Genomic DNA, 23,570 nt, shown 5'->3' on the forward strand with positions numbered 1-23,570 from the left:
TAGAGAACTCAATGAAAGTTTTTACAGTGTAAAGAAATGTAAGCGCTGTATGAAGAAGAAGTCTGCGATGAATGTGTTTCACCATCCACAGCAGTCCAAGTTGTAAGTTTAGCAGCGAGGTTTGCTTTAAAAAAAAAAAAAAAAAAAAAAAAAAAGAAATTCTTTCAAAGTACGAATTGTAAATTCAGACATGACCAAAGGTAAAACCAAAATATAGAAAGAAGGATCATGTGATGCATACTGAAAGTGGATAAAATACTTTTGAATGTGTTGAAAAACGTTGTCCGTGTGTGAACCAAACTTCTGAATGATAGGCGAGCAAGTGCAACTTAGCTTACACATGAGCATATATTCAAAAATAATCCGCCTGTAAATGAAATTTACTTGTCTTGAGTGTAATGTCCTTGAATACTAAATTACTGACAATGTATGTAAGTTAAACATTACTGAGCACTTCTGGGTGTACAGAGACGAGAGAGTTAATTGTTTCCACGTCTAACTTTCTGCTAGTCCTGTTCCACCTCCTTCCCCTTTCCCCTCACCCAGAGAAATCGTAAAAGAACACCTTAAAATCTCTAAGTTGGAGTAAACATCCATTGACAATGGGATACGGTCAATGCAGTCTTCGGTAGCCTCCCTATGTCAACTTGTTTTCAGAGTCATTATACGTATCGCACCAAGATATAACTTCATTTTATCTGGCGAAACATCTCTCCCCGAGTGGTATAGTGTATATTTCGTTTGTGGAGTAACTTTCTGTATTTTCGCTGTTGTACGCGCATTGTTATACAACAATATCGCTGATAATCGTATAAACGAGCTGAAAAATTCGAATTCAATTGTTGACTGAGCCCTTTGAAGATACACGAGTCCCTTTTGTGGAAAAGAAAATCGAAAATACACTCCTGGAAATTGAAATAAGAACACCGTGAATTCATTGTCCCAGGAAGGGGAAACTTTATTGACACATTCCTGGGGTCAGATACATCACATGATCACACTGACAGAACCACAGGCACATAGAGACAGGCAACAGAGCATGCACAATGTCGGCACTAGTAAGGTGTATATCCACCTTTCGCAGCAATGCAGGCTGCTATTCTCCCATGGAGACGATCGTAGAGATGCTGGATGTAGTCCTGTGGAACGGCTTGCCATGCCATTTCCACCTGGCGCCTCAGTTGGACCAGCGTTCGTGCTGGACGTGCAGACCGCGTGAGACGACGCTTCATCCAGTCCCAAACATGCTCAATGGGGGACAGATCCGGAGATCTTGCTGGCCAGGGTAGTTGACTAACACCTTCTAGAGCACGTTGGGTGGCACGGGATACATGCGGACGTGCATTGTCCTGTTGGAACAGCAAGTTCCCTTGCCGGTCTAGGAATGCTAGAACGATGGGTTCGATGACGGTTTGGATGTACCGTGCACTGTTCAGTGTCCCCTCGACGATCACCAATGGTGTACGGCCAGTGTAGGAGATCGCTCCCCACACATGATGCCGGGTGTTAGCCCTGTGTGCCTCGGTCGTATGCAGTCCTGATTGTGGCGCTCACCTGCACGGCGCCAAACACGCATACGACCATCATTGGCACCGAGGCAGAAGCGACTCTCGTCGCTGAAGACGACACGTCTCCATTTGTCCCTCCATTCACGCCTGTCGCGACACCACTGGAGGCGGGCTGCACGATGTTGGGGCGTGAGCGGAAGACGGCGTAACGGTGTGCGGGACCGTAGCCCAGCTTCATGGAGACGGTTGCGAATGGTCCTCGCCGATACCCCAGGAGCAACAGTGTCCCTAATTTGCTGGGAAGTGGCGGTGCGGTCCCCTACGGCACTGCGTAGGATCCTACGGTCTTGGCGTGCATCCGTGCGTCGCTGCGGTCCGGTCCCAGGTCGACGGGCACGTGCACCTTCCGCCGACCACTGGCGACATAATCGATGTACTGTGGAGACCTCACGCCCCACGTGTTGAGCAATTCGGCGGTACGTCCACCCGGCCTCCCGCATGCCCACTACACGCCCTCGCTCAAAGTCCGTCAACTGCACATACGGTTCACGTCCACGCTGTCGCGGCATGCTACCAGTGTTAAAGACTGCGATGGAGCTCCGTATGCCACGGCAAACTGGCTGACACTGACGGCGGCGGTGCACAAATGCTGCGCAGCTAGCGCCATTCGACGGCCAACACCGCGGTTCCTGGTGTGTCCGCTGTGCCGTGCGTGTGATCATTGCTTGTACAGCCCTCTCGCAGTGTCCGGAGCAAGTATGGTGGGTCTGACACACCGGTGTCAATGTGTTCTTTTTTCCATTTCCAGGAGTGTAATAATAGCATCACGATAAGCATTCGCTTTATTTTCAGACAGATTGTACGTTACTGTCACTAGACCGAGCGAGGTGGCGCAGTGGTTAGCACACTGGACTCGCATTCGGGAGGACGACGGTTCAATCCCGCGTCCGGCCATCCTGATTTAGGTTTCCGTGATTTCCCTAAAATTGCTCCAGGCAAATGCCGGGATGGTTCCTTTGAAAGGGCACGGCCGACTTCCTTCCCCGTCCTTCCCTAATCCGATGAGACCGATTACCTCGCAGTTTGGTCTCTTCCCCCAAAAAACAACCAACAACAACAACTGTCACTAGTTCAGCTCCGATCTCGGATTCATTACGATTTATATTACCGCATAGAAGACAATAATTCTTGAGCAAGATTTTCACTCTGCAGTGGAGTGTGCGCTGATATGAAACTTCCGGGCAGATTAAAACTGTGTGCCGGACCGAGACTCGAACTCGGGACCTTTGCCTTCCGCGGGCAAGTGCTCTACCATCTGAGCTACCCAAGCACGACTCACGCCCCGTCTTCCCAGCTTTACTTCTGCCAGTACCTCGTCTCCTACATTCCAAACTTTACAGAAGCTCTCCTGCGAACCTTGCAGAACTAGCACTCCTGAAAGAAAGGATATTGGGGAGACATGGCTTAGCAACGGGGCGTGAGTCGTGCTTGGGTAGCTCAGATGGTAGAGCACTTGCCCGCGAAAGGCAAAGGTCCCGAGTTCGAGTCTCGGTCCGGCACACAGTTTTAATCTGTCAGGAAGTTTCACAATAATTCTTATTCTGGCCCCTTCTCATCAGTGAATTTTTCTGTATTCTCTTCATCCCAGAAGTCCTCATCGTCGCTTGTATGCCTACTGATTGCCATTTTCATACGTGAAAGAAACCGCTGGATAAGGATATGTAAATTTGTCTCGTTTAAGTAGAGATTTACTGCTTGCGACGGCAGGCTAGGCAAAGAAACGTGACAAAACAACGCGTCGGAAGTAGACGGATGTTAAAGCCAAATGGGAAAATCAGTACGTTGGAAGACGTTAGCCAGTGGAGCGGAGCCCGTGATACCAACTGTGGGAGGATTTCATCAAAACAATGAAAGGAAAACACTTAAACACAAATGAATCTCACCGGAGTTTTCGGGCTTGCAGCCTATGACATCGACATCTTGCATTGATATTTGAGCTAAAAATCATTTTGTAATCTTCATACGAGTTTTATAATGGAGATGATTGGTGTACGTCACTGACTTCATTCCTGAAGTAGGCGTGGAGGCAGGTGCGCATAATTCACTGCTGCGTGAGGGCCTCTGCCAAGACTAGCGCCCCCTATCGAATATTACTCCATCTGAGCTGCGGAGAAGCGTCTGTAACGACGACACAGCTTGCACGCTCTCTGTAGAATTGTGGGACGGCGGGGTGATACTTCAAAGTAAAAAAATTGAACTGTTGTAAAATCATATATTAGTTAAACCCTCTATAAATTAATATCTTTGCTGCAAGAGAAAGACAATTCGTTAGGAAAGGGAGACTTCTATTTGCTATATTAGTGGTGTTTAGTACACGGACGCAGCGTTCGCTCGACTTCAGCACGTGGCCCGAGTCTTTAGAATGTATTGTACATCCTGTATTTCTATAAGAAGAGCGTCATTAGGAAACCCACTCTGATACTTGAGGTGACGTATGTTTCAGAAAATGACGTCTAGTCATATCAAATGATCAAATTATGTGGCAGTGAAGTAACGGCTCTATAGTAAGATTTCTTGGACGAATATGATCGAATGAAGATTAGCAATAAGCAAACATATTTACTGTAGGTGACAAGCCGACGGACACACGGTTTTCACCCTTTTATATGAGGAAATTAGCGAAGTCACGGTTCATCAGAAATGACCTTGGGTTACGGCTGTTACGTTATTGACTGTGCTCTACAAGATGCAAGTCTCCGATCCCTACGGTGTCATCTTGTAGGTGAGAGGCAAAAGGAGGACATAAGAAATATTTTAATGTGGGTAATGGCGTCACGCTCATCAAAAATGTTCAAATGTGTGAATTCCTAAGGGACCAAACTTCTGAGCCCATCGGTCCCTAGACTTACACACTACTTAAACTAACTTCACCTAACTTAGGCTAACAGCAACACACACATACACCCATGCCCGGCGGGAGGGGTCGCCCAATCCGTGACATGGAGCCTTTAACCGCGCGTCCACTCCGAGCGGCACGATCATCAAACTTCAGGTCATAAATCACATTCCATGTATAAATATATAGAGATTTAAAGCTCCAGTTATGACGGCAACCGAGAAGGTTACTAATTCTCGGCGACACTAATTAGCAAACAGCATCATGCCTGCAAATAAATTCTCCACATGAAGTGTAACATCGTTCTACCTCCCGAAATTTACGCATACGAAAAATCTCGTCTAATGCGACACTGAACAAGCAACTAAACTACGTCGTAGGATAACTGTATCTACGTCATACTCTGCAGGCCACCTAATGGTGTGTGTCGGAGGGTACTTTCGGTACCACAATCTGATCCTTCCAACCACGTTCCACTCGCGAATAGTGCGTGGGAAGAATGATTGTCGGTAAACCTCTGTATTGGCTCTAATTTCTCGATTTTCCTCCTCGTGGTCAATACGCGAGATGTATGTGGCGAGGGGGGAGGGGGGGAGGCAAAGTAAAATTTTGCCTGACTCCTCCTGAAAAGTGCTGTCCCGAAATTTCAATAGTAAATCTCTCCATGATACACAATGTCTCTCTTGTAACGTCTGCCAGTGGCAGGAACGCTCTCTCGCCAGCTAAACGAAACCGTGACGAAACGCGGCGCTCTTCGTTGGATCTTCTTTATCTCCTCCAATAGTCCTACCTTATAGGGATTTCAGCTAGATGAACAATACTAAAGAATCAGGCGAATAAGCGCCTTATTTGCCACTTCATTCGTGGATGAGTTACATCTTAAGATTCTTTAGATGAATCTGAGTCTTGTGTCTGCTTTTGCCCCTATCTGTTTTTCCCATGCATGCGCAATATGTTACATTTACATTATGTCCAGGGTCAACTGCCAGAGTCTGCATCATTCATCAATTCTAAACAACTGCATCATCTGCGAATAGCCTTAAAGAGCATCCGACGCTTTCTACTGGATCGTTTGTAAATATTGTGAACAGTAACAGTCCTATCACACTTCCCTATGGTACTCCGGATATTACCTTTACCACTGTCAATTTAGTTCTATTGACATGTTGAGTTCTATCTGCAAAAAATCTTGAATCCAATCGCAGTTCTTCCCCGATACTCCGTAAACACGTATTTTCTTCATTAAACGGCAATGCGTGACTGTCAAATGCCTTACTGAAGTCAAGGAACAAGCCATCAGCTTGAGAGCGGTAGTCCACTGCGCTGTGGATCTCATGGAGGAACAGAGCGAGCTGAGTTCCACAGGATTTCTGTTTGCGGAATCCATATCGAATTTTATAGAGGAGCTGTTCACTTTCCAAAAACGTCATAATTCTTGAGCATAAAACATGTTCCTTAATGCTACAACAGACTGATGTCAACGATATAGGTCTATAATTGTGTGGATCTGTCTTACGACCTTTCTTAAAAACGGAAATGACCTGCCCTTTTTTCCATTCGTTAGGTAACCTTTGTTGCTCAAGCGATGTATGATAAGTTACTGCTAGAAAGGGAGCAAGTTCTTTCGCGTAATCTTTATAGAATCTTACAGGTATCTGATCTTGTCCTGAAGCCTTTCCACTACTAAGCGAGTGCAGCTGATTTTCAATTCCGCGATCGGTTATCTCAATATCTGCCATTTCGACGTTCGCACGACGATTGGAAGGATGGACTGTGTTACGATCTTCCGCGGTGAAACAACTTCGGAAGGTAAGTAAATAACGTGGACGATTAGGGCAAGGCCACAGTTCTTTAAGATGTAATTGCATTCTCTCAATGATGAACTGTATCAATCAGAGGAAAAACCAAAGAAGAGTAGTATTATGGTACACTGCCTTACGGCAGGTCTCCCACTTTTGTCTGTCCATAGCCAGTCTTTTCATTTCTGAATATTTGTGTCCTTTGATATTGTCCAGCATTTGATATCTTCTTTTTCCTCTTCCCCTTTTTCCCTCGACCATTCCCTTCAAAGAAGAAAAAACAGATAAAAATAAGAAAGAAGAAAATCAACCGCTGCGGACGCCAAAGACTCACGGTATAAGAAGTCACCTTCGTTCTACCGACGGCCATGCGAAGAGAGTGGAGCAGCGTACAGGTTTTCGGGTAACTTCTTGCCACTAAAAGGAGGGTGAATCAGCAGTTCAAAATGGTGCTATTACACAAATGGACTTGGAAAACTGTATATTGAAAAATATAATCTAAGGACATGTAGCGCTGTAATTGAAAGAGTGATCATCTCTCCATTGGCGAAAGATTCCGGATTAGTCCCACAGTCGGATCTTTGGGAGGGGGCTGCCAAGGGGAGGTAACTTTGAGAAAATGATGGAATAACCAACGATGGGACAGCCTGGATTGTCAGAAGTTTGAATGTTGTAGAAAAGCTAGAAAATCTGGAAGCGGAAATACAAACACTCAATATACAGTGAAGCGCCAAAGAAACTGGTATAGGCATTCGTATTCAAATACAGTGATGTGTAAACAGGCAGAATATGCCGCTGCGGTCGGCCTATGTATGACAAAAAATATCTGGCGCAGTTGTTAGATCGGTTACTGCGGCTACAAAGGAAGGTTATAAAGATTTAAAGGAGTTTGAACGTGGTGTATAGTCGGCGCACGAGCAACAGGACACAGAAGCTTGATATGGAGATTTTCTCATACGACAATTTCACGAGTGTATCGTGAATATCAGGCAACCGGTAAAACATTAGATCTCCGACATCGCTGCGTCCGGAAAAAGATTCTGCGAGAACGGGACCAACGAAGACTGAAGAGAAACTTTAAACGTGACAGAAGTGCAACCCTTCCGCAAATTTCTGCAAATTTCAGTGCTAGGCCATCAACAAGTGTCAGCATGCGAACCATTCAACGAAACATCATCGATGTGGGCTTTCGGAGCCAAAGGCCCACTAGTGTACCCACGATGACTGTTCGATACAAAGCTTTACGCCTCGATTGGGCCTGTCATCACCGACACTGGACTGTTGATGACTGGAAATGTGTTGTCTGGTAGGACGTGTCTCGTTTCAAATCGTATCGACCGGATGTCCAGTGCATGTGCGTGTCATGCATTTGACTGCTTTTAAAATATCAAATTTAAAATTAGTAGCTCACTACTCCAGCGCTTTGTCTTAAAACTTTTTAAAATATTACAATTTCAATCAAAAAAAATGTAGTGTGTCACTTGAAACATTTCTATACATACGACATTCAAACAAAAAACGTGACATCGGATCCTACAGAGCGTAAGTACGCCACGTACAGAGTTAATGGAGTTAGCGCCTCATCACACGTTCTTGGATCCATTGTCAAATGTGTGGTAGTTTAAAAAGTTTTAGACGACGCAGCTTACAGTAGAGGGCTACTACTTCTAAATCATGTATTTTAAAATATGATTAAGTGAATGACACACACGCATACACTAGACAGATTTATCGACTTCCACATCAGAAACTGAAATTAGGTGATTCAAACCTAGGAAAATGCAATTTTGAAACTGCCGAAACCATGGTCAGGATGTAATAAACCTGTATTTTGCAATAGATTGGCGGTTATTTACAGTCCATTGAAAGTCAGAACTATCTTCGCTAAAATTAAAAGCGAAAGTGTCAACATTATGAGTGCAATAGTTACTCCACTTCAAGTGCATAGGAGAGAATGAATAGATGGTAGGAGTACACTGAAGGCCTCTACGAGGGGAGGTCTTATGTCATAACGTGATTGACTCCTAAATAAAGAGTTCAACGATCTTATTTGGCTTGTGAGAATTACCAGGTAGGCACTTCTCTCATTATAGTTTCTGAGCCTTTCCAGGAAGTTGTAGCAACTTGGAACTCTAGGCTGCACAAAAAAGGCTCGTTATGCAACGTCATGTGATGGACAGAAGTCACAAAGATATGACTCAAAAATTAAATTACACAACACTTTACGACCAAAGCAGGAACATTAGAAGAACCATACGAAGCACCAACCAAATAATAATGCGGGAAAAATTAGGATTAACAAGTGTAGCAGGAGAAACTGATTCTACTGGTCACAATATTAAACAAAGTGAGATGTGCTGAATGGAAAATTACACACAACTTAGAAGACAAGCAAGAAAATTTGCAGACTACTCCATTTCGGAAATCGTTAGGGAATTCAATATTCCGAGATCCACAGTGTCAAGATTGTGCCGAGAACACTAGATTTCAGGCTTTACCTCTCACCGCGGACAACACAGTTTTCACTTAACGACTGTATGCAGCGCCATACGCGTAGAGTTGTCAGCGATAACAGACAAGAGACATTGCGTGAAATAACCCCAGGAATCAATGTGGGACGAACGTTCGGAAAATGCAGCGAAATCTGGCGTTCATGTTCTAAGGCAATAGACGACCGATGCGAGTGCCTTTGAAAACAGCACGACATCGCCTGCAGTGTGTCTCCTGGGTTCGTGGCCTTATCGGTTGGACCCTAGACGACTTGAAAACCGTAACCTGATCAGATGAGCCCCGATTTGGTAAGTGCTGATCGCTGGGTTTGAGTGTGGTGCAGATCCCACGAAGCCTTGCCTCCAAGTTGTCAACAAGCCACTGTGCAAGCTGGTGGTGGCTCCATAATGGGCTGTGGTGTGTTTATATACACTCCTGGAAATGGAAAAAAGAACACATTGACACCGGTGTGTCAGACCCACCATACTTGCTCCGGACACTGCGAGAGGGCTGTACAAGCAATGATCACACGCACGGCACAGCGGACACACCAGGAACCGCGGTGTTGGCCGTCGAATGGCGCTAGCTGCGCAGCATTTGTGCACCGCCGCCGTCAGTGTCAGCCAGTTTGCCGTGGCATACGGAGCTCCATCGCAGTCTTTAACACCGGTAGCATGCCGCGACAGCGTGGACGTGAACCGTATGTGCAGTTGACGGACTTTGAGCGAGGGCGTATAGTGGGCATGCGGGAGGCCGGGTGGACGTACCGCCGAATTGCTCAACACGTGGGGCGTGAGGTCTCCACAGTACATCGATGTTGTCGCCAGTGGTCGGCAGAAGGTGCACGTGCCCGTCGACCTGGGACCGGACCGCAGCGACGCACGGATGCACACCAAGACCGTAGGATCCTACGCAGTGCCGTAGGGGACCGCACCGCCACTTCCCAGCAAATTAGGGACACTGTTGCTCCTGGGGTATCGGCGAGGACCATTCGCAACCGTCTCCATGAAGCTGGGCTACGGTCCCGCACACCGTTACGCCGTCTTCCGCTCACGCCCCAACATCGTGCAGCCCGCCTCCAGTGGTGTCGCGACAGGCGTGAATGGAGGGACGAATGGAGACGTGTCGTCTTCAGCGACGAGAGTCGCTTCTGCCTTGGTGCCAATGATGGTCGTATGCGTGTTTGGCGCCGTGCAGGTGAGCGCCACAATCAGGACTGCATACGACCGAGGCACACAGGGCTAACACCCGGCATCATGGTGTGGGGAGCGATCTCCTACACTGGCCGTACACCACTGGTGATCGTCGAGGGGACACTGAATAGTGCACGGTACATCCAAACCGTCATCGAACCCATCGTTCTACCATTCCTAGACCGGCAAGGGAACTTGCTGTTCCAACAGGACAATGCACGTCCGCATGTATCCCGTGCCACGCAACGTGCTCTAGAAGATGTAAGTCAACTACCCTGGCCAGCAAGATCTCCGGATCTGTTCCCCATTGAGCATGTTTGGGACTGGATGAAGCGTCGTCTCACGCGGTCTGCACGTCCAGCACGAACGCTGGTCCAACTGAGGCGCGAGGTGGAAATGGCATGGAATGCCGTTCCACAGGACTACATCCAGCATCTCTACGATCGTCTCCATGGGAGAATAGCGGCCTGCATTGCTGCGAAAGGTGGATATACACTGTACTAGTGCCGACATTGTGCATGCTCTGTTGCCTGTGTCTATGTGCCTGTGGTTCTGTCAGTGTGATCATGTGATGTATCTGACCCCAGGAATGTGTAAATAAAGTTTCCCCTTCCTGGGACAATTTCCAGGAGTGTAGAATAGACTGGGTCCTCTGGTACGATCACTAACTGGAAATGTTTATGTTAGGCTACTTGGAGCCCATTTGCTGCCCTTCATGGACTCATGAATTAGAGCGATTAATTGTGCCACGCACCAGCAACACTTTCGCAATTATGGACGGCTGTAGAGGTAGCATGGCTCTGTGTTTCTGCTGGGGACTTCCAGCGAGGTGTTGCGTTCCAATGGCACGTCGAGCTGCTGCACTACGCCGGGAAAAAAGAGGTCCTCCACGACATTAGGAGATTTCCCAAGGCTTTTGTGACGTCAGTGCAGATGTAGGTGCTCGCCTTCCTGTATATTATAGCGGTCAGCAATTTTGATGCCTGCGCTGTTGATTGTACGATTGTTTGCGCACTTATCTGCCTTTGGCGTCTTCGGAATTGTGTGGATGATATTTGTCCAAAGTCTGATGCTATATTTCCAGTTTCACAGGTTCTATAAACAAACCGAGTATTCGTTTGTTAGCCACTTTCTCAGTGATGACAGCCCTAGAGACCTGTATAGCATGACGTAGTTAATGAAAGCTCCAAACAGGGGACAATCTATACGGATTTCCTGGCCCCTGCGTTTATTCACCGTCAGATCTCGATTTTGTAAACGCTCAAAATCTCAGTTCTGCCTTCAGCGGAGCACAATGGATTAGACGTGTGGCATGCAGTGTGGTTATTCTCATCCTTCGATTGGCAGTTGTGGTAAAACTTCAACTTCTGCATAACTACAATTCCTGTAGACAGTTATGTATGGACTTGAGAAATGATAGCATACAACGAATATCTACTGTGTCTAATGTCTGAGGTCACTTTGTGACATGCTGCTGAGACAGGATATGTGCAGAATGGGTGCTAATCTCCCATCCTGTTTATGCTGCAGGGTGGTGGCGCCATAGGCGGTGGCTGGTTGTCTGCTGTGGGATGCTGGTAGCGGGTATGCGGCCGGCGGCGCAGCTGCAGCAGCAGCTGACCACGGCTCTGGTGGTCACGCTACTCGGAGCAGCAGTGGCGCAACAAGGTCAGTGGAGAGGCTGCGTACCATGTCAAGGTGTGGTAACGTGTCGAGAGCTTAGTTCTGTGGTGCGTATGTACTGTTGTCCTCAACACAGGATTCACAAATCTTCCAACATAATGAACCTTGTAGTGGCAGTAAATGTGCAAGAACACAGAAACTACGGACTATATTTACACCTCTCACAAGTCTCAGTATTAGGTAGCGTATGTTGATTTCCCACCATCACGGTAACGTTTGCTCTGTTGTTTTGGGCTTCAAAGAGCGACATTGTGTTGTATTCTCGTTTCGGAGTCCCTGTCGTAGGGGGGTTGTAAAAAGAATCGTACAAAGCGGTTGGGGAGATGGGGTGGAGGGAGGGGGAGCACAAATGAGGACGTTACCTCCTCTCCTAAAAGGTTATATGTCTTTACATATACATATTTCCCAATTTCTTAAATAAGCTGTAAAGAATATAGCAGCATAAGAATGAAGAGCCTGAAAAAATGCCGAAGAAGTCTATAAAATTCCAAGCCCACATGGACAGACCTGCGTCCGGAGCACCTGTGGAGAACATTCACAAGCTAACATGCTACTGCCTACAATGCCGACACGTTTAGAGTCCACGTGTAGAACCGGTGAAGCACAGGAAGTAGAATGAGCTGAGCAGAAAGGGAAAAACATTTTCTCCACGAAAAATAAAAATTACCAAAAGTAGGCGTCTGGAACGTGTGCGGAAATGATTGACAGAAAAAGTGTTCCCCTCATTCATGCGCCCACATATTCTGCAGACCTGCGTTCATAATCGTAACACCATGTAAGATGTTGACAAATGTGAAAGCGCACTCTGATTTTATATTATGTAAGTTTCAATGTTGTCAAAAAATGTAACAGTTTGTTACAATTATATTTCTCACATAAACTTCATGTCCCACGCACTTTTCAAATTTTTGGTCAAATGTTTTTCAAATGCTGTAATTCTCTGAAATGAAATTTCTTATAAGTTATTCTAAGGGAGTGTACTCACTCATTTAAATCAGTTATTGCATTAAAGTGTTTTATTTTTATTATTAATATAACCTAGACATCTGTGGCATGTTAAAAGCTATTTGAACAGTAAGTTAGATTCTTCGAGGTAGGAATGGGGAGAGAGACTGCAAGAAAATATGACCCATTCCTCCCTCCATCTAGAACCAAACTCTGGATCCACATCTCGCTGTAACGGGTTCAGCTACATCTTAAAATTTGCTTGGACTTGTAAACGATTTCTCAGAGCCACTCCAACAGGTATAAGTGCAGATAGTTTTATTGGTGACTGAGACAGTGTACTGAAAAACATTCCGTCAGTACTTAAGTCATTTGCAAACTAATAACTACAGCTATTACAAGTCGTATGATTTTAGGTTGGTTAGTTCCTCCAAGTACTTATGGCAAGACCAAACCATTAATGCTTATTTTCGACTGGGCAGCAGGTCAGGTGTTGAAGTGTGGACGCATCGACACAAAACGGTTAGCCTATACTGCCAAACGTAATCCACTCAGTGGTGCAGTATGATCATGCAGAAAGTATCAGGTGTAGACCTTGTGGCCGGCCAGAGTGGCCGAGCGGTTAAAGGCGCTGCAGTCTGGAACCGCACGACCGCTACAGTCGCAGGTTCGAATCCTGCCTCGGGCATGGATGTGTGTGATGTCCTTAGGTTAGTTAGGTTTAAGTAGTTCTAAGTTCTAGGGGACTTATGACCACAGCAGTTGAGTCCCATAGTGCTCAGAGCCATTTGAACCTTGTGACATGTTGTTGGGTAAATTATTCAACGCAGAGAAAAAACAACCAACTACCTAATGCGTGTACAAATTTAGTTAGCACATATAATATATCTGTACTTACACGTTGTTTTGTGTGTGTGTGTGAGAGAGAGAGAGAGAGACAGAGAGAGAGAGAGAGAGAGAGAGAGAAAGAGAGAGAGTTTTTCCATTTGTATGAAGTTTTTCTTATACAATCGGAAATTGTGCTCTGGCAAGTTCATTATTTGATGATCAACAGAATGATGAATATCAGTCTTCTTTTTTCTTTTACCCATCACTGTCAATAGCAATTTCTAAACATGCAACTTTTCTTTTTTCTCTTTATGGGGAAAGATGAATAGTCTCGAACGTTTAACATAACGCTCTCGGTACTAACATTCCTTTTTATATGGTATTAATATAGTTTCTTGTACGAAAAGAAGTGGAAAGAAGTTGAAACACTATTCGTGCCGCTTTTTCTTCCACGTACATTGCAGTTGCATAACTAATTAGTGCCACGTTGTTTTGAAATTTCAGTCTTCTGTTTTCAAGTGTCATAAATAAGGAAAACTGCAACAAATGATTGTCATCGTGAAGTAAACGGCCCTTTAAAATCGGTAATGTAAATGAAGATTGCCATATTGGCAAACAAACCGCTTGTAATTAATTCCAGGCTCTTCAATTAAACTAACATCACGTTCGTTTGAAAGTTCTAAATCTTAATTTTACCATTTACAGTCCCATAGGAAGCACAGAATAGTAACAGAATGCTTGCATTTGGAAGCTAGCTGTCGTTCCTATACGTATTGATTGGCCACAATTTTGAAGTAAACTCACACTCAGATGAACGTGAACAAGTGCTGGAGGTGCAATATAGCAGAGTGGCGAAGCGATCGATTCAGTATGTACATAATAACGGCAAACAAAACCAAATACGTTTTTATGCAGCATCCCATGGGTGCAAACAAAAATAAAAGTAGCTTTTTTTTAAATATTTCTATTTGTTATATATCCAGATACCCATTTTATCCCAGATATATCATAGATAGTGAAGAAAATTAGGCTATCTACTGACGTTATTATCTGTGACTAAAAACATATAAAACTATGAACTATGATGAGTGGGTCACAAACAGGAAAATGCTTGATAAACGGAACCTCTGTTCTGTTGTAAACGTATTTTACTGAAATTTAAAGACTGGCCAAGCTGATTATGAGTTATTCGCTATAACTGTCAGAACGGATCATATCAGTACCATAAGAGCAGTCATACTCTCATTCACCCGCTGCGAATTTCTAGTGTTACACTGCGAGAATAAATAACTACACTTACCTTAGAGCCTATGCAGTAGAAAATTCTTTCTTCGTTACCGGATACTTTTACGGTTAGTCACTTAAATTTTGTATGACACAATATGACCTTTAGGCACCAACGTAGCCACTAAGCCATAACTGGAAATCTGGTACTACATGAGAATCATCGAAGGCTCTAAAGTCTTCCCGTAAAGGTCATAATTATAACCTCAGATTTCAGAAATTTGGCCTTTCTCCGGATGAATAACATCAGCTATTTTTCCTTATTTCCGTCACCTAGTAAGCTCTATAGGAAATGAAAACAATATAGAAGAACGAGAAAGTCGGCATTTTACAAAACGTGGATAAATAATCGCTAACATCTTAATTCATCTCATTATGGGTTATTCATTTAGTATAAATGATATTCTTAGACTATTTAATGCTACAACAGAACACAGATTACCACCATCGCCAGGAATAACAGATACTACAAAAGGATTAGCATAGAAGAGGAATTTTTGTTTCTCGGACATAAAGCACGAGGGAGATCAACTAGTCTGACCAAGCGGATTATTACGTACTTTATAGAACGAAAAGAAGGGGCCCTGGTTGTTCGAAATAGGTGGGATCTTTAAAAAGATGTCGTCAAATATAAAGAACTCCATGACAGCGACTTATTCAAGAAGGAACGTGGAACAATGTAGGATTCACATGAAAACTGACAAGACGTGGACTGGAGGAATAAAGAGGCTCAAAGAACTCGAACGAAATCTACTGGGTGCAAGTTAAAGTACAAAGAAAGAGTTTGTAGAGATAGAGTGGTTTTCAGATGGACTTATGGAATTACATAGTATTCTTGCTGGTCAACCAAAATATTTTTACAGACGGCAGAAACGTGAGACTCTGTAGTGACAGGATCACTGCGAATATAGGCAGAGAAGTACGCAAAATATTAAAGGCGTTCGTTATAATCACTTTTCTCCCATCTCTCACAATCAGCGGCTGTACCGAGTGACGGCACTAGGGTCTGGCCCAGACTGACGATCCGGCGGTCAGTAAGCCTGTCCTTGCCTCTGGCGGTGGGCTGGCGGGACACAGCGTTACGTAAGTCACCCTAAGCCGGCGGCAGGCAGCGCCCGCTCTGGAAAAGGCGGTCCTTTCCTGGGGCTTAGCATCAGTTATTCAGTAAGCTGGTTTGCTTTACGCAACACGCCGGCTTTTGTGAGCCAAGTGGCCCGTCCGCTTTAAGACTGGTATTGGCAACGCCACCGGTGGAAACACGGGGGCCTCTACTGAAAGGAAACCTCGCAGCCCAAAGTCCTCTGAGGGCAGTTAACAACTGGTTTTGCTCTAAGGTCTTGGATGCCGCACAGTATTGGCAAATGTTAGACAATGAAGAACACCGAGTAAAGAGAAGAATGACTGGTAGTTCACACGAAACTCTTATTAGAAGTTCTACAGATACGACTGTAATTGAGACTTCCTGAGTGTTAAAGAGAGAGAATGCCATTAGCAAATATGATGTATTTTTCCAATTTTGTAAGATTAAAAAATTGCTTATGTGTTGCACCATATTTCCATTTTTTATTTTTTTTTTTTTACTGACGTCTATGAACACCTTACTATTTCAATCATTCTCATGCACTAACTTCACTTCTTATTTATTTTTACACTACAATGCATTCTTGTGTGTTCCTTTTGTTACATTCCTGCGATTTTACAACTTGTAGAATGAATATATAGGCAAACTAAAACTACGAGAATGAGAATCGAGACGGAAAACACGAATCAGTGTTTACAAACGCAAATGAAACTGGTTTATAAGCACATAAAATGATTAAGTAGTAACCTGTTTATTTCAACCAACTACCAAGTGCCATTGTTAGCATCATTGTTATTAATAACTGCTTTAACTTTCTTGTATGGAGCATAGAGCTACAACAAAGGATCGCCATCTTGTTCTGCCTACTGCTATTTTTTTCGCTTCTTCCCATACTATTCCTTGCTGTTGACCTTCTGCATCAACTGATCGTCTCCGCGTCATTCTGGGTCTGCCTCGTCTCCGTCGTCCCTGTGGGGTCTAATGAAGTGCTTCCTTCGCAATGTGTTCATTTCGTAAGTCTCCAAGGTGTATGTCGTAAACATCGCCACTTCCTGCTTCTCATTTGCAGCTCAGTTGGGTTCTGATTGATTCCTTCCCAGGGTGTTTCATTAGAGATGACATTTGGTCACTATATCCCCAGAATGTTCCTCAAATATGTGTTGCTGAATATCTGCAGCTTATTGATTATGCCATTTGTCACTTTCCATGTTTCACACCCATATAGGAACAGAGACTTTACGGTACTTTCAAATATCCGCACTTTGGTCCTCAATGTTATTCCCTTCGATCTCCAGGTAGAGCGGACAGTTGTAAAAGCGCCTTTGGCTTTGTTGATGCGGCTGTTGTTGTCCTCTGTTGAACCAACCCGCATATGGTGTACTCATGCTTTCAAGGTAGCCAAATTAATCCACCTTCTCGATTACCTGGCGCCTTTAGGGTTAAGCTCTGCGGTGTTGTTACCATTTGCCTGTATGTTTTTTGTTTTTCGGCATTAATTTTCAAACCGAGTTTCTTCCACGCAGATTTCAGATCTTATTGTATCTCTTTCATGTCGTTGAGGCTAAGGGGTAGAAGGCAGAGGTCCTCTGCAAAATCTAGGTCTTCTGGGTGTGTTCCATTGCTCAATTTTATTCATCTCACTTTATCTGTTGCTTGCGTCATTACAAGAATTAGTACTATGTTAAATAGTATCGGTGACAGCATGCAGCCTTGCTTACCTGCTCCTTTCACTGCTATTTTATCTGAAAGCAGGACTTGATGTTAAACCTGGCACTAATAGTTTTCATACGTGCACTGACAAGAGAAATTATTTTCTTGGGAATTTCAAAAGTTTGCAGTGAGCCCTATATTTTTGTTCTAATTATAGTGTCGGATTCTTTTTCAATGGCTACAAACAGCATGTAAAGCGGTGATTGGTATTCATATGAATGTTCAGCTACTATTCTCTGGTCAATGCAAGAGCAACCTCCCCTGAATCCTGCTTGTTCTCTTCCTATTTTCTTCTGTATATACGTTTTTATCGAATTTAGTATTATTCGCGAGAGGATCTTGCTTCGGATTGACAGCCTCTCCAAGTATCACAAACCGATAGATCTGCTATCTTGGGGACCTTGACGAGCATGCCTTTGTTCCAATCATTCGCTACTTTGGCTGTCATCAGTGGAAGAAATATTTCTGCTTTTCCGTTTTTTATGTATTTGGCTGCTTTAGCGATTTATTCTTCGGATAGCAGTTCTACGTTAATTGACATATCTTCTCCGTCTACATTCAGCTGAATCACCGTGTCTACTGTAGTTTCACGATTCATAAGTTTGTCAAAATGTTAGTTCCACCTCTGGACTTGATTTTCTCGATTTGAGAGTAGCTTTCTTTGCTTGTCCTTGGTTAGCATGCCAGCCCGAAATTTCTTATTTGACTGATTCATTGTGATGTTATATAGGGTCTTGCTATCGACCCTGTTAGCTGCTGCCTCCGCCTTATTGCGAGATTTTTGATGAAGGTTCCATATCTTCTCTTAAACTCCACTTCACCATCCTATTTAATGTGCAGAGTTCCTCTTGGATTTCTTCTTTAACTTCTCTTATCTGTGTGCAATTTAGCCAGGGTCTTACTTTTCTCCTCCTCTGTATTGCATCCAAAGTATGGCTAGAGATCCATTCTTGTCTGCCGAGGTCCTTTGTTCCGAGAATTTCTTCAGAAATCCATGCACAGGCCCTCTTCACTGGTTCCCACTGTTCCTCAGTGTCGTTCTCTTCGATTCCTCTGCTAAGCACTTCAAAACGATTTCTCAATTGGGTCGACAACTCCTCTCAGACTTCCCTAAATTAAACCTATTCCTTAACTGCCCGCAATGTCTCTTGTGTGCAGCTATTTTAGACTGACTGTTGGTAGCATAAAGTGGTGATTGCTACCAAGATCTGCTCCTGTTTTATTCCTCACGTGTAGTAGTGATCTTCGTCATGTCCTGGGAATTGCAAAGTGGTCTATTTGGTGCTTTGTTTTGCCCTCTGCTGAAACGCACGACACTTCATGGCACTGTTTATAGGGCTAAATAGAACCTTCAATGACCAGGTTAAACATACCTCACATGTCTATAGACATTCACCATTGCCATTACGGGTCCGAACCCATGTTGCCCTATAATCTGCTCTCTCCCATGGTTGTCATTCCCAATTTTTGCATTGAAGTCACCCATCAACAGGAGGATATCTCTTTTTCGACTCTTTAGTAGTGTTTCTTGGAGTTTGCTAAAGAACTGGCCTTTCTCTTCATCCTCAGACATTTCTGTTGGTGCGTAGCATTGTACAATGATCACTGGTCTTAACCTCGTTGCAATGCGAGTGACTGTGATTCTCTCTTTAACTGAGTGCCACTCTATCAGAGACTGCTTTGCTTCCTTTATTCTCTTTTCTCCAAATCCAGTTATTCTTGGTTCGCTTAATCCTAAAATTTCTAATCTGTATCGTTTCATTTCTTGTACTACTTCTTTTGTTTTCCTGTTTGTCACATTGTTCTCACTTTCCAGAATCCTATTCATGTTATCAATTTCATCGCCAAACTTGCTATCTTTAAATCCGTCCGACAATTAATTCAAAATGGTTCAAATGGCTCTAAACACTATGGAACTTAACATCTGAGGTCATCAGTCCCCTAGACTTAGAACTGCTTAAACCTAACTAACCTAAGGACATCACATACATCCATGGCCGAGGCAGGATTTGAACCTGCGACAGTAGCAGCAGCGCGGTTCCGGACTGAAGCACCTATAACCGCTCGGCCACAGCGACCGGCCCCATTTATTAATTAGTACTCTGTGTTGAAGTTCCTGTGATATGCTAGCTTCAGGTCCATGGATTATCGGTCCATACACCCTATCCCGATGGGAGGGCTCCTTCCTTGATTGCAACTGAACTCACGGATGTTGTCTGTCGAGGTTATTAGCTTTTGAGGGTCCTCTCTCTCTGCAAGAGAGCAGCTACTTACTATGGTCCGCAACCCATGTTGCCCGACAGTTTGCTCTATCCCATTGTTGTCATTCTGGGGAGCGTTCCCCTATCAGCCACCTAGGGACCAATAACCCCTCAAGGGTCTGTTCATATTGTTAGACATATAAATGCGAACGAATTTCCACATCGTCGAAATCATGATAAAAGTGCTCTACCGATCGTTGAAATACCGTGTGAATGACAGTGCGATGTTACCACGGCGACATACAGTAGCCGACAGTCGTTGCGGTCACCTGACCCCTGGATGGTAGTTCAGCAGTCTCCCATCGACCAACAGCGCAGTTCTAGAGTGACTATACAGTGTAGCACTGCTGCCAAAAGCACACTGTTCTAAGTGGATACTCGAGGTCGTAACACCCAGCCGTCAAAGCCACTACACGGTAAATTCTTCCAAATTACAGGTGCTCTATATTCTTTCCCTGAAAATATGGAATAAGGACTGCGTATTACCGGGTTGTCAACTAAAGGTAGTCTAAAGTTTCCTTAACACTATATGCGGGAAGATTGTTGAGGAGAAAGAAAGGTATCCTTAACAGGGCTAAATTTATATCTGGAACGACACTGCAGTGCATGTGTTGTTCACAAAGAACGAAGCAGTGTCCTTCGGACACACGGAAACGACGACGTATGGAAGTCTGGGTGTCTCCGTCGGTCGTGTGTAGATAGTCAGAGTGGTTCCGGCGAGCGTTCGCGTAAAGCAGGAAATCCAATTTCGTGTCTCAGTCCGGTACAAATTTTCGCTGTCGTCATTGCCTTACAAAGCTGATGGCTGTTCGAATTAGCAACTGCGTTTCATTTTACATCTGCAGACTTACGGAATTCTCAAAGCAAACTCTGTGCCATATTTCGCGGCTTTCCGTGTGTCAGGCTGGATGTATCATTCTTCATCAGTCACATAGACACACACTATTTTCAGAGCACGAAATGAGTGGGACAGTTACAGCTACAGAAATTGATTTGAATAAATAAATTACCGCAGTCGCTGCCATGAGATGATTTTTTGATCTCCTATTGATTCACAACTCGTTTCGTGACTGTAAGTAACATCCTCAGGTGCCAAAGAATTTACCTTATTAGACGTGGAAGCCGTCCTTCAATAAAACATGTAAGTCACCTTTTCTTATGCTGATCATAGCGTAAAAACGCAATATAAAAAAAACTTGACACTGGACTGCGTGTGTGATGTAACAAAAGCTGCCGTGAGAGACCGTATGTGTACCGGCCCAGCCCACAGGTACCCAAGTGTTTATATTGCAGCTATAATGTTCTTGACGCTTCCTTGGATGATTTCGTCGTGTTGGTCCGTGAGTTCTCCTCTGCTAGTTAGCAACAGCACCGAAAACTTTGTCTGCGTCGAGTCTTGAGATACTTGTTAGCGTCAACGTGTAAAGAATTATTCGGTTCACCTATCACATCACAAGGTTTTCTTCTGAGGCCATAAAGATAAAGAGAAGTTAACAAAGCATTTTTGCTCGCCTAGAAATAGAATCCGCCAACCAACTGAGACCGACATGTAAAAATAAGTTCTCCAAGATCTGCCACCGAGCTAGGTGGCGCAGTGGTTAGCGTACAGGACTCGCATTTGGGACGACGACGTTTCAAATCCACCTTCGGCCATCGAGATGGAGGTTTCCCGTGATTTTCCTAAATATTTTAAGGCAAAGTCTGGGATGGTCCCTTTCAAAGGGCACGCTCGATTTCCTTCGCCACCCTTTCATAATCCGACCTTGTGCTCCGTTTCTAACGACCTCTCTGTCGACGGAACGTTAAACACTGGACTTACTTCCTTCCACATTCTGACGTTTTGTGATGTATATATTCTATCACTGATGCTGCCACATAAAGTATTTCCTTCGCCCATCGGACTCTAAACAGTTGTCAGACCAATGGCGTAGAAAATGTTAGTTCAGTTTCCTCCCGAAACGATCTTATTTCCTTTTCTTTTTTTTAGTTGTCACGCCAAAATCTAATTTTGAGGTACGACACACTGAAAGGAAGTCAAGAAAGAAGTAAGCAGAACAATAATTTCAAGGAAATTTTTGGGAATTTTTTTTTCAAAATTCCAATACATTCGTTTAAAATTCGTGGGCATTAAAGCACTGGAAAAAAGCATTTCAGGTTTAGAAGTAATAACAATAATCAGAAATTCGTCGCCATTAAAGTAGAAAAACATCAAAAATACGCATGTGTGAAGTAATGAACAAATGAGTGTAGCATTTAGCGTTTCTTGGGTCATTGTGAAATTGTGGACGAAAATGTTGTGTAGACCAGAAAATCTAGATCAAATATCAGAGTAGAGATGAAAATAAGTGGAAGACGTAGTTCACTTACTTTATGAGAAAATACATTTAATCTAGAATTGTTATAATAATTACTCATGCAGCTGTATAAGAACGTCATTAATAATAACTATTACTAGGACATACCTTAACTCGCCGTATTTCAGCGGATATCCGTGTCCGCGTAACAGTCAAATTGTTTATGTGTTCACTCAATGCTGGTTGCAGAAAACAAATGTAAGAGTAGAAAATAGTTTATGTATGTGTTCACGCACCGCTGTTTGCACAGAACAAACATAAAAGTAGATTAAGCAAACAGAATAACTCTCACGGTGTTCAGTCTAGTTTCAGCTCTCTTCTTTGGGTTGTTGACTTTAATACTCCCGTTTCATCATGCGATCGAACACTCGTACAATAGTTATAGAAGGTTGAGGACGTGCCTCCCTACCAGTACCAAGTCTCACGCATGCAGCAAGCCAAGCCAGCAGCAGAGCGCAGTGTCATATTCATGACTCTCCACAGAGTTGGGCGCCGATGTTGTGCTGACGTCTTCGACAGCAGTAAACAGGTGTCTCATAGCACCCTAGACGTGGACTCCTTAAAGTGGTTATATGAACTGACAACATCCATCTGAGTATGGACAATATCGACTGCCTCGGATTTCGATGTCCAAAGATGCTTGTTCAACGAAGCGCAGAGAGAGACCATTAGCGGGTAAATTCCCCGTTCAGTCTCGGAGTTCAGCCCTCACCTGCGTGGGACTCCGCGATTGGCGGTGTCTGTCGCACTACCTGTCAATGTTGGTTTGATGATCGAACACATATGGCGAGCGTTAGGGCATCAACAGAGATATTCCGACTCTGCGCCCTCTTTATGCTAACCATCCTACTGATTGTGAATGTGTGGAACTTAATACCTTAGCATTGCTTAACATCGTGGATTTACACTTCCATTCGAGACTCTTCTTTCTCAACTGGCGCCTTGTAAATTTACAGCCGTTCCTATGTCTGCGGATGCATGAGGTTTCATTCATTCCTTCACCTTACTCTTGATTCAGTTTTATGAAGGAGGAACGTAGTTACTATTACAGTGTCTAATGACACTTGGAAAGTACAAAAGATATCGCTGCATTACCGCGTGTGGTGGCAACACTGCAACTGACGGCTTCCAAGCACATGAAAGCTATATTGTATTCATTAGTATCACTTCCACCCTTAATCTGGGAGTTCAACGAGTAGTTCTTAAGCTCAGAATTCTAACGCTTCCTGATGTAATGATTATTGTAGTTTGCAATGCGTAACATATAGTTACGGACAAGCCGGCCGCGGTGGTCTAGCGGTTCTGGCGCTGCAGTCCGGAACCGCGGGACTGCTACGGTCGTAGGTTCGAATCCTGCCTCGGGCATGGGTGTGTGTGATGTCCTTAGGTTAGTTAGGTTTAAGTAGTTCTAAGTTCTAGGAGACTTATGACCTAAGATGTTGAGTCCCATAGTGCTCAGAGCAATTTGAACCATTTGAAGTTACGGACAAGCCGACATTTGCTTGTGTATCCAGTACCCCACTGAGCAGGACGACCCC

General features: G+C 44.1%; 1 protein-coding gene across 1 annotated transcript in view; it reads left to right on the forward strand.

Annotated features, from left to right (window-relative positions):
• LOC126119508 (discoidin domain-containing receptor 2-like) overlaps window positions 1-23,570 on the forward strand; it is a 306,612-nt gene that overhangs the window by 24,330 nt on the left and 258,712 nt on the right. Inside the window, exon 2 of the mRNA XM_049915069.1 lies at window positions 11,417-11,554. Within this exon, the coding sequence (XP_049771026.1) occupies window positions 11,473-11,554 (82 nt within the window). The 5' untranslated portion in view covers window positions 11,417-11,472. The remainder of the gene's footprint in view (window positions 1-11,416; window positions 11,555-23,570) is intronic.

The sequence above is a fragment of the Schistocerca cancellata genome, chromosome 1, assembly GCF_023864275.1.
Source record: "Schistocerca cancellata isolate TAMUIC-IGC-003103 chromosome 1, iqSchCanc2.1, whole genome shotgun sequence".
Lineage (NCBI taxonomy): Eukaryota > Metazoa > Arthropoda > Insecta > Orthoptera > Acrididae > Schistocerca > Schistocerca cancellata.